This window comes from Garra rufa, chromosome 23, assembly GCF_049309525.1.
Source record: "Garra rufa chromosome 23, GarRuf1.0, whole genome shotgun sequence".
In the NCBI taxonomy this organism is placed as follows: domain Eukaryota; kingdom Metazoa; phylum Chordata; class Actinopteri; order Cypriniformes; family Cyprinidae; genus Garra; species Garra rufa.
Window position 1 is genome coordinate 13,928,714 of NC_133383.1, and position 14,868 is coordinate 13,943,581.

The following is a 14,868-nucleotide window of genomic DNA, read 5'->3' on the forward strand; positions in this document are numbered from 1 at the left end:
ATTTGAATATATTTTAAAATGTAATTTATTTCTGTGATTTCAAAGCTGAATTTTTTGCATCATTACTCCAGTCACATGATCCTTCAGAAAAAATTTCAATATTCTGAATCATTGCTCAAAAAAAAAGTTATTGTTATGTTGAAAACAGCGAGTAGATTTTTTTTCAGGTTTCTTTGATGAATAGACATTATACATGTCTTTATCATCACTTTTGATCAATTTAAAGCGTCCTTGCTAAATAAAAGCATTCATTTCTAGAATCCCCCCCCCAAATATATATATATATATATATATATATATATATATATATATATATATATATATATATATACTGACTCCAAGCTTTTAAATGGTATAGTGTATAATGCTTCAAAAGCTTTTTATTTCAGATAAATGAATGCTGATCTTTGGATCCTGCTATTCATCAAAGAATCCTGAAAGAATGTACTTAACTGTTTTAAATATATTAATAATAATAATAATAAATGTTTCTTAAACAGCAAATCAGCATATTAGAATGATTTCTGAAGGATCATTTGACACTGAAGACTGGAGTAATGACATTTTAAATTTATATATATATTAATAGAAAAGTTATGTTAAGACAGTTATTTTAAATGGTAAAAATATTTCAAAATTTTACTATTTTTGCTGTACTTTGGATCAAATAAATGCCGGCTTGGTAAGCAAAATAAATTCTTTAAAAAAAAATCTTACTGTTTAAAAACTTTTGACTGGTAGTGTATAAAATATAAAAGTTTTATAAAATACACAGGTTTTAAAATTATACTTAAAAAAAATTGGGATACAAATCAGTTTCAGTATTATACATGCTTTATGAGCAAATCAGATTTTATTCAAGTCTTCCAAGAGATTACATGTTGTATTCTATATATTATCAATGTAGTAAAGTATATCAATGTATGAAAGTGCAGTCAAATTGACAAACATCATTTTCCGAAACACAAGAGTCTGTTTGACAGTTTTTCTATTTACACTTCATTATGTACATAATGTGATTTACATACACAAGTTTGTAATATTTTTCCAAAATCATACAAAGTTTATGATAGTACTACAATACAGTCTATTTCAATACTGCATCTGCTGCTAATACAAGCTCGTGGAGTTATTTACTCTAAATAATGTTAAATGACAATGGCATTGATAATAATGATAAATACTGAATTATGTCTATATATTATATCTACCAAATTACTTGCTAAAATATTTCTAGAGTGTCAGTACATTCAGCCATGTGTAATCAACCTGTCTTTCTCTGCTGTCAGGACAGCGATGACACTGTTGATCTCTGTGAGGAAATGCTGCAGATCTCCATGTTAGTGAAGGAGCTCCCGGCCTCACTGCCGCATTCTGGGTATGAAGAGCTGGAGGATATGATGTTTTTCAGCCTGTGGAGGGCAATGATCAGCAGGGTAAGCAGGAAAAGCAGCAAACTGAGGAAGATGGAGACGTAGACATAAACATTTGCAGTCCGTCCATATGAGGCAGCAGCCGCCCCGGTAGAAACAGATGTAGGGCTGAACCTCAGGAAACTCTCGCTGTCCACTTCCGTACCATTTATCTCCTCCACGGTCCCATCCATCCCAGACATATCTGGTGGATTTGGGAATCTGTTGGCAAGATAGGATAGATAAGCATGAGGAAACACATTTTTCAATTAGTGTGCTGTTTTGTAAATTAAATCATTACTATTATTGAATAAAAATATTATATGTGACCCTGGACCACAAAAGCAGTCATGAGGGTAATTTTTTTTTTTAAATTGAGATTTATACATAATCTAAAAGCTGAATAAATAAGCATTGATGTATGGTTTGTTAGGATAGGACAATATTTGGTCAAGACACAACTATTTGAAAATCTGGAATCTGAGGGTGCAAAAAAACAAAATTTTGAGAAAATCACCTTTAATGTCATCCAAATGAAGTTCTTGACAATGCATATTACTAATCTTAATTAGTAATCATATAACTATAATCATATAACTAAAATTAATTTTTGATCTATTTATAATAGGAAATTTACAAAAAATCCTCATGGAACATGATCTTTACTTAATGTCCTAAAGATTTTTGGCATAAAAGAAAAATCTATAATTTTGACGAATACAAATAAACCTGTGCTACTTAAGACTGGTTTTGTGGTCCAGGGTCACATATATTAATATTAATACATTAATATTCAAATATACTGTATATTTTAATATTAATATTATATTTAATAAATTAATAATAAACAAAATACATTTTGGTTTGTTTTTATAATTGATACATTTATTTCATAACTTAAATTAGCATATTAAATTTTTACATATAAAATGATTTAGAAGGCCATTAGTGGGAATAGAACAACATTAATGTGTATATTTATTAATATTATATATATGTGTGTATCTTTTTATTATTATTATTATTATTATTATTATTATTATTATTTGTTTTATTAATCGTTGTTCATTGTTTGTTCATGTTAGTTTGCAACAATTAAAAATTAATTATAAATTAAAAAATGCGTTAGTAAATGTTGCAATTTACATGAACTAAGATTGAAAAATGGAAAAAATGTTATAGATAAATTATTATTATTTATAGACACATTTTTTCAATTAGTTTGCTGTTTTGTAAATTAAATTATTACTATTATTAAAATTCACTTAAACCTGTGAAATTAAGATTGTGTAAACATATGATTGGGTTCATACAAAACATATTTTAATATATTATTGTATGTTTAATTTCTGTATTTAATATTAATTTAATAAATTGTAAATAACAACAAACTGTAATTTGTATTATATTATAATTAACTATAAAATATATATATATATATATATATATATTTTTTTTTTTTTTTTTTTTATTATATTATATTCCAGTATATTATAATATGATATAAACATAATTTTTTATATATTAGGATTCTCATGAGATCATACAGATAATATTTTAAAATAATACTGGACACATTAATGTTATTTGCATTTAGCATTTGTTAGGTTAAATTGTAATTTATTTATTTAATTTATTAAATATTTGATAAATTATAAATAGTAACCAACAAAATATATTAAGTTCATTATTAATTTAACTACATAATTAATTAATTAATTACATGTATTAAATATTGCATTAATATTAGAAATATTTATTTGTAATAATAATAAATAATAATACATTTATATTTTAATTTAATAATGTATTATAACATATTATTCCTATATATTATAACATATAACTTATTGTAATCTATTATAATATAATAATACAATTTATTATAATTCTTCAAGACATTTTCCAAAGTTCAACCAGTGCACAATCTGTTGCCTTCCACTTCTTGATCAATCCATCTTCATGATGAGATTATTGTGACATATTGTTATTAACAGGCCAGTCATATTTTATGCCATGCCACTAGAGTTCAGTGACACACAGCTGACTGTTTCCTTAACTGACCTCTATCTTTGATGAATGTTGGATTTGTATGGTTCAGAAAAACACAACAACAGCCAGAACACTTAAATACTTCAGATTGAATGTGAAGAGGATGATAATCACATTTAATTATGCTTTTTGTATCCAGGCAACCTGCATATCGGTGGGCTCATGAGCTGGTGCGGGTTGTTGATAGGCCACTGCCGGTCCATTAGGACTTTGGGGTGGTCACACCGGCCCAGTGGTGCACACAGAAGGTCAGTGTGTTGTTTACACAGCGTGCATACTCACACCTCATGAATAATAGATTGAGAGGTACCCGAGCGGGAAAATGTCACAGATTTTTCTCAATTTCAAGAGAACAACATGCCAAATCCATTGTGTGGCAGGCTGTTGGTATCAAAAATGCTGTTTGTACAAAGCTGCTTTTTTGTGGCCATTCAAAATCCGAGCTTATACAAGACCAACATGCTTTGTGTAGAAAAGTTTTTCATATTTACATGCTCGTATGACAGCCAGCGGTACACGATTCACATTTAGCTCCCCTGAGACGAGCACAATTTAGCGGAGGTCATCTCAGCTGTGCGAGAATCCTTTTCATTTCAATTCATAAGAGAGCATGTGTGCTTGTGCCGTACGTGCATTAGTGTGGAAATGAGCTGCATCTTCACCATCTGGTTACAGGTCAATGCGTGGCTTTTTAATATGTGTTCTTTCACATCCATCCTTTAGCATAAACTGAGGATCAAAAATATAGTTTAAAATTTAATTATTCAAAATATTGGTAACACTTTACAGTCTCCTTTGTTGACATAATTAACATTAGCTAATGTAGGATGAATGCAATTTTTTTTTACAAACAGATTATGGCTGTCTGTCACGATTCCTTGATTCAGTGTACTCGATTATATAAAAAAAATTCTTAATTGATTTTGCCCGTGTTGATTAACCGGCAAAATACCGTAAGTGGCTCATTCCATGGATGAGAATCCATGAAAAGCATTATTTGACCATTTTCTAAGGCTGCACGAAATATTAAAACCATTTAAACATCATAATAAAGCATTATGCTATTGTGAATTCACAAAGACTGGCATTCAATTAAATGTATAATTAAATATTTACACTGCGGGAGCGGACATTTGTGGACACTTGAATTAAATATGGTATATAGTCAATATTAAACAAGGATTACATCGCGCTGTAAAGTGAAAAAATGATCGTCAGGCTGTTGGCATTTTCTGTAGGCATTTGATATAAAACATAATGTTTTATGTTGTATATCTGTTTTAATATCGGTTTTAAACATTGCTATTATATATGTGTTTTAAGTCATTTTAAAGTCTATTGTTTGCTTGGGTCTATTTTATTACCACAAAAAAATCTGATTAATCGTCAGAATAATCGACCCATTACTCAGTTACCAAAATAATAATTAGTGACAGCCCTAAAACATAATGTACATAAGTTATGATTATATTGTTTTAGTACAATATGTATTTTAACAGTTTTGTTTAACAATACCATATGTGTTACGATGACGACGGAGATGAAGATCCAAATGCAAGCTTTATTTACAGATTGTGGTAAAACAGGCAGGGTCAAAACACCAGCAAACGGGAACATCCCGGGCAAGACAAAAGCATAATCCAGTAGTAGAGGCGAGGGTCGAAATCCAAATGAGCAGTCCAAAGTTACAACGGAAAACAAACAAAGAAACAAGAGAAAACTAAGACTAGACTAGGACTATGAAAACAAACAGGGAAATGACTAAGAAACTCAGAAACTAGGAAACAAGGTACGGAAAAACAGGGAAATCGCTTGGTAAAGTTAGCAAGAGCAAAACAATACTTTGCAGAGTGTGTTTGTTATGGCTTTCCTTAAATGGCTGACAGACAGGAAATAACCAACGAAGCAGCAGAGGGATTACTTGGTTTTTATATTTTATTTGAACCAATTGCCTCATTGCTATTATTTATGTATTTTGAGTTATTTTAAAGTCTATTGTTCACTTAGGTCTATTTTTATTACTTGCTTTTAATATTTTATTTGAACTAATTGCTATTATATATGTATTTTAAGTTATTTTAAAAACTTTTGTTCACTTAGGTCTACTTTTATTACCACAACAACAACAACAAAAAAGGAAATCTGAGTAATCGATTAATCATCAGAATAAATGACCAATTATTCAACTACCAAAATAATTGTTAGTGACAGCCCTAATGCATAATGTACGTAAGTTATGATTATATTGTTTTACTACATTATGTATTTTAACAGTTTTGTTCAATAAAAAAATAATATTTTATTTGAACCAACTGTCTCATTGCTATTATATATGTATTTAAAGTTATTTTAAAGTCTGTTGTTCGCTTTGGTCTATTTATATTACAACCAAAAATATCTGATTAATTAATTAATGTCAGAATAATTGATTGATAACTGACAGCCCTAAAACATAATGTACATAAGTTATGATTATATTGTTTTATTACATTATGTATTTTAACAGTTTTGTTCAAATAAAACCGTATGATCATTTGCTTTTCAGATTTTAGTTGAACCAATTACCTCATTGCTATTATATATGTATTTTAAGTTATTTTAAAGTCTATTGTTCACTTAGGTCTATTTTTATTACCACACACAAGAAATTACCTGATTAACTGATTACTCGTCAAAATTATCAACCAATTATGCAATTACCAAAATAATCCTTAGTGATAGCTCTAATACATAATGTACAGTTGCAATCAAAATTATTCAACCCCCTTGACCTGCAAGACATTTTGCTGCAGAGAACAACATTTTGTGAAAACAATTCAACAAAGGCATGAGTAAACTATTAAAGAAAGTTTATTAATACACATTTGAGTAATTCTGAGAATGTAAGTTGATGAATAATGAAAAAAAAAATCGAATTGGCTCTAAACATTCATGTTCAAAATTATTCAACCCCTGAAAGTAAATTTGGTGTAGAGTTATAAGTTATGGATATATTGTTTCATTTACATTATGTATTTAACAGTTTTGTTTAATAAAACCATAAGATTACTTGCTTTTATAATTTTAGTTGAACCAGTTGCCTCATTGCTATTATAAATGTATTTTAAGTCATTAAAAAATCTACTGTTCGCTTAGGTCTGTATTTATTAGCACACAAAAAGAGAGAGAAAATGATTAATCGATTGATCGTCAGAACAATTTACCAATTACTCATTCAATTACCAAAATAATCATTAGTGACAGCCCTAATACATAATGTATGTAAGTTATGATTATCATGTGTTATTACATTATGTATTTAAACTGTTTTGTTCAATTTTTATTACAGTTTTTATTACCACACAAAAAAAAATCTGATTAATCGTCAGAATAATTAAACGATTACTCAATTACCAGAATAATCATTAGTGACATCAATAATGATTATAATGTACATAAGTTATGACTATATTGTTTAATTACATGTATTTTTTTGTTTAGTAAAACCTGATATTTTGATATTGTATTTGAACCAAATGCATTTTAAGTTATTTTAAAGCCTATTGTTTGCTTAGGTCTATTGTTATTACCACAAAAATTTTTTTTTGATTAATCAATTAATCATCAGAATAATCAACCGATTACTTAATCACCAAAATAATCATTAGTGACAGCCCTAATACATAATGTACATAAGTTATGATTATTGTTATTAAATATTTATTGTTTTATTGCAGGGGTTTTCAAACCTGTCCTGGAGCCTCCCCTGCCCTGCACATTTTGTATGTCTCCCTTATTAGGCACACCCAATTCAGGTCTTGCAGTCTCTACTAATGAGCTGATGATTTGAATCAGGTGTATTAGATGAGAGAGACAAGCAAAATGTGCAGGGCAGGGGAGGCTCCAGGACAGGTTTGAAAACCCCCTGTTTTATTGCATTATGTATTTTAACAGTTTTGTTCAATAAAACCATGTAATTACTTGCTATTGATACTTTATTTGAAATAATTGTTTCAATTATTTTATTACCACAATTTTTTAAAAATCTGATTAATTAATTAATCGTCAGAATAATTGACAGATTACTCAATTACCAAAATAATCATTAGTGAATTAGTGACAGCCCTAATATGTAAGTTATGATTATCATGTTTTATTACATTATTCATTTGAACAGTTTTGTTGAATAAAACCATGATAACTTGCTTTTGATATTTTATTTGAACCAATTGTCTCATTGCTATTATATATGTATTTTGAGTTATTTTAAATTTCTATTGATTGCTTAGGTCTATTTATATTACCAGACACAAAAAGAAAATCGGATTAATCGATTAATCATCATAATAATAGACCGATTAATCAATTACCAAAATAATCGTTACTGACAGCCATGCAACTTTTGACTTAAAAAAAAATGCAAGTAAATGTTAAAATTCTGAAAATGTAAAAAATGTTTGCTCAAGGTAACTAATGCAAAAAATTACAATTCTGTCATCATTTACTCACCCTCAAGTTGTTTATTTCTCCTGTTGACCACAAAAGCAGATATTTAGAAGAATGTGAGTAGTCAAACACTTTCTGGTCCCCATTAATTCCATAGTATTTATTGTAGAAGTATAGGGACCAACAACTGTCTAGTTACCCATATTCTTCAAAATATCTGGTTTTATACACAACACAAGAAAGAAACTCATACAGGTTTGGAACAACTTGAGGGTGAGTAAATCATGAAAGAATTTTCATTTTTGGGTGAAGTATCTTTCCAACTCAATTTTAACAAATGAGACCCTATTAAACCAAATAATTTTAAGAGCTATAATGCAGATCACTGTAGTGTTTCTCACGATGTTCAGAATTTGTTTTCGAGAAACCTTAAAATTGCCCACAGATGTCGGACAAAACAAGTGAAGTATTTTTAGTCTGCGGTTAACCTCACAACACAAAACTTGCTATTTGTTTGTTCGCTGGCATATTTCAGTCCCCTAAGCTTCATTGTTCAATCGTCTGAGCCACAGCGGGCCCTGAGAGCTTGTGGTTGGAGCCTCATAAAGGGTCATGATTTATAACCACTTCCTTTTTTTCTGTGATGCATTCGTCTGCAGAGACGTGCTAGAAGACAGCAACGAACGTGAAATCACACTTATTTTCCTGGACGTTTCCTCAGTCAACTTTAGCGTTCCCCCCACCAGCTTTTCAATTTCTGAGTGAGATGAGAGTCCCTGCGGCAGTATAAATCATTCGATCCCTCTTGTGGTTTGCCTACAATTCCAGGAGAAGTTCAGCGGGTCATTACGGTGTGCGGCTCTAATCTCTGTTTATGGATTTCGTTTAGGGAAGCTTGTGGAAGGAGATTTGGCTATTAAGAAAATGACTCAAACATAAAGCTCCGCAGAGGATGTCAATGAACGAGGGGAGCGGGGGATGGAGAAATACAGAGGGATGGAGAAAAAGACTAGAATACCTGATGACTGTCCAGTATCACTTACTAGAAGCAGATATATCTTTTTAAAATGAATTAAGCGCATTGAATGACACATTTAAGTCAGTTTATATATTTAGGAATGTTTAGGAACAGTTTCAAAATTGAAAATAGCACTTTTTTAAGTAAATGCAGTAGAAATACTAACCTTTTTGATGCAAAAAGGAGTCGTCTGCACTAAATAACACAGCCCTCCGTCGTGCTCATCTCGTGGTCCTGGAGTGAATTCCTCATGGGATTCCTTAAGCTATAACACACGCTGAAATAGATGCCACTCTTGTTTGTACTGGGAGCAAAAGATGAAGCAGCGTATCTGAATGCGTTCGGTCTGGACAGCTGAATCTCAACAGTGGGCTGGATATCGACTGTCCAGCTGTTGTACTCTGAATTCCCCCTCCCTCTCCGTTTCATTCCTATCATCTCTCTCCCTTTTTCGTTCCCCCTCTCATCTCATTGACGTCTTCTCGGTTTCTCTAGCAGCTGATTTATGTTTCAATTAAAGACGAAAAGGATGTCTCTCATAGCTCACAAAAGATGATACCATCGTTCTTGCATTAATTGCTGTAATTGGGATTTGATTATCTTAGTGATATTACTCAGCTCAGCAGCTCAGACTCTAGATGACAGGCTTCACCCAGGCAGGGTTTGTCTTGTCTTCTCCCATGGTGCCACGCTCATTCATTCATATCCGACAGAACTAATCACCGCTCTCATCAACATTGTGAGCCAAAAGGGCTCTCATGTAGCCGTCTTTGTGGCGTTACTCTCAGATGTAATGACCTCTCAATGAGACCTATTGCTGGGGTCATATATTGTACAAAAGGGCTATTTTGCTTTGTAAATGAAGTGTGAGGATTTTTGTTCAATGTAGTCAGGCGTAATCTTGTTTTACACAAATTAAGGTTTAAAAAAGGTCCCATTATTTACAAACAAAGGTTCTAAAAAGGGATTTTACAGTAATGCCATACACTTCTAAAAATAAAGCGTCTTTATTGATTCCATTTTAACATCTAAGGAACCTTTCAATTCCAAAAAAGCTTCTTCATAGTAAATAGAGGTTCTTTAGGGTTTAAAAATGTTTTTTTTTTAAGAACTTGGTTCGTTGGGGAACCAAAATGATTCTTCTATGGCATCGCAGTGAAAATTCCAAACTCTGTTTGGAACCTTTAAGAGTGTAGAAGAACTGTTTTTGGTCCCCAAAAAACCTTTCCATGAACAGTTTTTAAAAGAACCACTTTTCTTAGTGTGAAGAACATTTAAAAATCAAAATAACCTTCTTTCCACTATAAAGAACCTTTTGTGCAATAGAAGGGTTCCATAGATGTTAAAGGGATAGTTCACCTAAAAATGAAAATTCTGTCATTAATTACTTACCCTCATGTCATTCCAAAGCTGTAAGAACTTTGTTCATCTTCGGAACCCAAATTAAGATATTTTTGAAGAAATCCAAGAGCTTTCTGACCCTTCATAGACAGCAAGGGTCTTACCACAATCAAGGCCCAGAAAGGTAGCAATGACAATAGTTAAAATAGTCTGTGGTTCAACCGTAATTTTTTAGAAGCTACAAGAATACTTTTTGTGTGCAAAGAAAACAAAAATAACCACTTTATTCAACAATTCTTCTCCTCCTCATCCCCTTGTCGCCATTGTGGAGAGTATCATGACATATGCGCATGCTTTCCTTTGAATGTAAACAAGGCTCAGTGTATGTGTGTTCTACATCAGCAACACCAGTGGTTTGGAACCATTTAATTAATGATAGAATTTTCATTTTTGGGTGAACTAACCTATTAAAGGTTCTTTATAGGCGCTTTCGCACTATGTAGTTCTGAGAAGTCAGTTCTAGGAACTAGCCAATAAGGTGGTTCCTAGAAAACCAGTTTACCCCTCGGGCCGTTTTCCTGGTTGCATTCGCACCGGCAGCAGGAACTCTGAAGCAGCCGACAGCGACGTCTTTATTTGTGCCATTTACAAATGTTGACAACTGGCGAATGGAGGACACCATAAACAAAGCTGTTTTTGTTGTGTTACGGGTTTCGTGATAATGGAGATGTAAACGCACAATTAATGTGATTAAAAGAGCACAAAAATCAGACTAACTTGCAGTGTTACATATCATCGAGGCTGAGAAAACGCTGCAGACAACAGGTAGCTAAATGCTGTTATTATTGCTGTTTTCCATGTTCATAGAGTAAAAAAATTTTGTTTGGCAAATCAGCGTACACTTACATTACTGGTAGTTCCCATAGAATTGTTTTAGACCCTCGTCTGAAGTAGGAGCTAATTTAGTTCCCCCAAACAGAGTTCCTAAAACTTAATACGTTCCTAGTTCCTGGGGTGTGAACACGCCAAAAAGCATGAACTTCTGCCTAAGGTTCCTCCGGTGCGAAAGCCCCTAGAGTAGGGTCTAAAACAGTTCTATAGGAACTACCAATGATGTAAGTTTACGCTGGTTGGCCACACATACGAATCACCTGCTACCCAGAATTTTTAAAAAGCTCTGTAAAAATATTTAATCCATGAACATGGAAAACAGTGATAATGGCATTTCCGTTGTCTGCAGCATTGTGTTCGTTTCTTAGCCTCTATGATATGTAACATAGGGGTGGGAATCTTCGGGCACTTCACGATCCGATCCGATTCCGATTCTGGGAGTCACGATCCGATTCCAAAACGATTCTTGATCTACATTTTTTCCCCAATTAATTCTTTTTTTTTTGTTTATAGTTGGAATCTCTGTAAAAGTAGGTGTGTCAATCTTCACTGGTTTCAAGATTCAATTTAATTACTGTTTTCATTATCAACTAAATATCACAATGCTCACATTCTCAGTTTTCAATAGTACTGCACATGGCTACATTTTCATATACGTTTTATATCAAATTTATTTTGTGCCAATTTTACTATATTTTTTAAATTATATAAGCAAGGTACTTTTTAAAACAATTACTTATTTAAAATAAGTGTTCTTTAGATATCCGAAAGTTTACAGACAAGTTTTTTCCCCCCAGCATTACTGCGTTTTATTTTTACTGATGAGATCATAGACAGGCAGCTTTACCAGGCTGCAGTCAAACTAATGCACAGCAGTGGCGAACGGTGACTTTTTTTTTTTTTTACCAGGTATGCTGAGTGCTAAAACCACCAGTTATACCAAAAATAATAATATCTTTAGATTATTTAGAAACCAATCAAATCAGAGACGAAATCATATTTTAATATTTCCTTTTTCCTGTTTGTTATTATTAATATATATATATATATATATATATATAAAGAGACAAATTTATGGATTGATTAGTTACATGGGAGTGCAGCTGAATTGAAACTGAGTGGCTGTCTGACTTGTGCTGCAGCTAGACCTGAACTTAATACAGAACCAGCTCCTCTGCATCCTGAAGACATATGGGGTTATGAGTATATATTGAGCGTGACAAAAATGGCAGAACCAAAGAACTGTTCCGAAATGAGCAAAATCTATCCTGTTACAACTAATATCACTTCTGTTGGGGCTGCACACAAGGTAAGAGAGGGAAATTATACCTGTTTCAATTTCACTTCCTCTAGAAACGATAAGCTGATAGTAAGGAACTTCAGAGTGTCATGGTGCAAGGTAATCCATCAGAGGGGGCAGGACATGGTGGGGTTATGGGCAAGAGCAGGTCTGTATTATGCATGTGGTACAGGTGTGATGATAGTTAGGCCCACAGAAATAACAGAAGGATTGTGCGCTATGGTGAGGATGGCTGTCCCTTTACCTTTGATTGGAAACAGGTGGAAGCATGTTGAAAGCAATCTGGTTAGGAGAAAAGATGCCTTTGCTGGCAGATGAGGATGCATATGATGATGAGGAAGAAGAAGTGGGATCTCTTTCAGAGATCAAGAGAGGGAATTGTAGAAAATACTTTTTCTAAATGCTTTTAAATTTGTATTTTGGATGTTCTGTGCTTATGAGAAGACAGAATGTTCTGTGCTTATGAAAAAGACAAAGAAGACACTGTGTTACAGAATCTGTTTAGTAAAATGTATGTGTGTGTGGTTGCGAACTCTCTACATTTATGTCATTTCTGAGAAACCTTTGTTTACAGGCATGGAGGAGAAAAGAAGCCTTGCAACAGTAGCTGTTTGAAGGTCGTTTTAGACTTTTGATCACTCTAAGAAGAATGGGATGGGGTTGTATTTTCTTTTCTGTGCTGGAGCGGTTGGCGATAACAGGCCCTGATTGGAGGAGAATGGTCGAACGATATCAGGAGGAGAGACCTGCAGATCAAGAATATAAATACTTGCATTTAGTTTTGTGAGACATGCTGGACTGCCCAGGTGTCAGATTTGATATTGGCTGTTCCAGAATCCTCAGCACTCTTTGACTTTACTAATAAATTGGCTTTAAACTTTGATGCGGACTCAAACTGTTTTATTTAAAGGGCGAATAAACGGACTGGGGGGAAGTAGGTATTCTTAGAATACCGGCAACTTCCAACAACGCCACTTTTAAATAATCAGCTGATCAGCAGAGCATCGATGCTAAGACAGAGATTTCGCTTTACTTGGACATGACAAGCTAGTTTCACATATATATCTGACTCAGCCTGAAGGACAGACGAAGGTAATCGCACATGCTCAGTCGATCTCTCTCTTTCATTCGCTGTCAGTTTAGGCTAAGTGCAAATCTACTGAGCCTCTGTACAAATCAGGTACACATTATGTTACCGTTACTAACTTATTACTACATTAATATTCAGTACACATGCATTAAGAGTAAAGCGAGAAGGGCAAAACCTTACGTAAAAAGAAAACATGCAAATATCGCGGTTGCTGCGGTTGTTGCATTCCTCTGCGGTTATGCTTGTCAATAGCGCGGTATTGCGATATTGCGGTTATCGCGACAGCCCTAACTGCTGCCAGTGCGAATGCAACCAGGAAAATGGCCCGAGGGAAAATCACCAACGTCCAATCTGCCCAGAGCTGCTTCCATGTACGACCAGTTGGCACAAGCTAGATTAAAGTGATTATTACATTTTAAATATGGATATTTTTCTAAAAAAAAAAAAGCACTGTTGCGCTACAGGAAACCTTCATTTACCTCCTAGAGCCGTGTGAGGGACTTTTGATGGATGGATGGCTGGATGGATGGATGGATGCACTATTGGATCTATCTATTACCATGATAGAGCTTGGGACAGCCAGGATTTTTTTTTAATATAACTCAGATTGCGTTTGTCTGAAAGTAGGAAGTCATGTACACCTAGGATGCCTGGAGGGTGAGTAAATAATGGGCTAATTTTCATTTTTGGATGAACTATCCCTTTAAAAAACCGCCAGTAGTTGGCAGCAAGTCCCTATTAAGTGAGTTATTGCGATTGAACCGAATCATTTAAACGGTTGATTTATTCAGGAACAAAACTGTCATGTTGCTCAGAGACACAAAACAGTGCTGTGAGTGTGGCTGTTTGAAAAGGTTTTTGTTGGCGAAATTGAGCAAAAAGTCTCTTTAATATTAACTTCTTATTTGTTGAACAGTTGTATAAAATCAATATCACATTTGTAATCATGCTGACCTTTGGAGAAAAAAACGGCACACCCCTAGGTGTGTAAAAGGTTCTTTATGGAACACATAGATCGCAATAAAGAACATTAATTTTTATGAGTGTACGTCAGTCAGATGTCACATTTAAACATATTCTTCAGGTGCCAGAGTCTGTTGTTTTGTTATATGAAAAATTGAGAATAAAAAATAAAAAGAAGTGCTGGCAGTTTCTGATTGTATCACCAAAACGTTTTTTTGTTTTTTTGTTTTTTTTTGTCAAAAAAGCTCAGTGGTGACTGTTTTTGATAAAATCTCTTTGTTATCTCAATAACCGAATTTGTGACACGTCTGTCTGTCTACAGAGAGTCTGGCGCAGACTGGCATATGGATGGAGCTTCAGATGCAAGCAGTGGGGC

The 14,868-nt window shown here is 33.2% G+C and overlaps 1 protein-coding gene across 1 annotated transcript; it reads right to left on the bottom strand.

The window, feature by feature from the left end:
* Positions 1-846: 846 nt before the first annotated feature.
* On the bottom strand, positions 847-9,330 carry LOC141299917 (serine-rich and transmembrane domain-containing protein 1). The gene is made up of 2 exons (XM_073830283.1): positions 9,074-9,330; positions 847-1,634 (listed from the first exon to the last, which is right to left on the bottom strand). Exon 2 carries the CDS (start codon positions 1,613-1,615, stop codon positions 1,286-1,288), a length of 330 nt encoding a protein of 109 aa, XP_073686384.1. The 5' UTR covers positions 1,616-1,634; positions 9,074-9,330; the 3' UTR covers positions 847-1,285.
* Between the last annotated feature and the right edge of the window lie 5,538 nt (positions 9,331-14,868).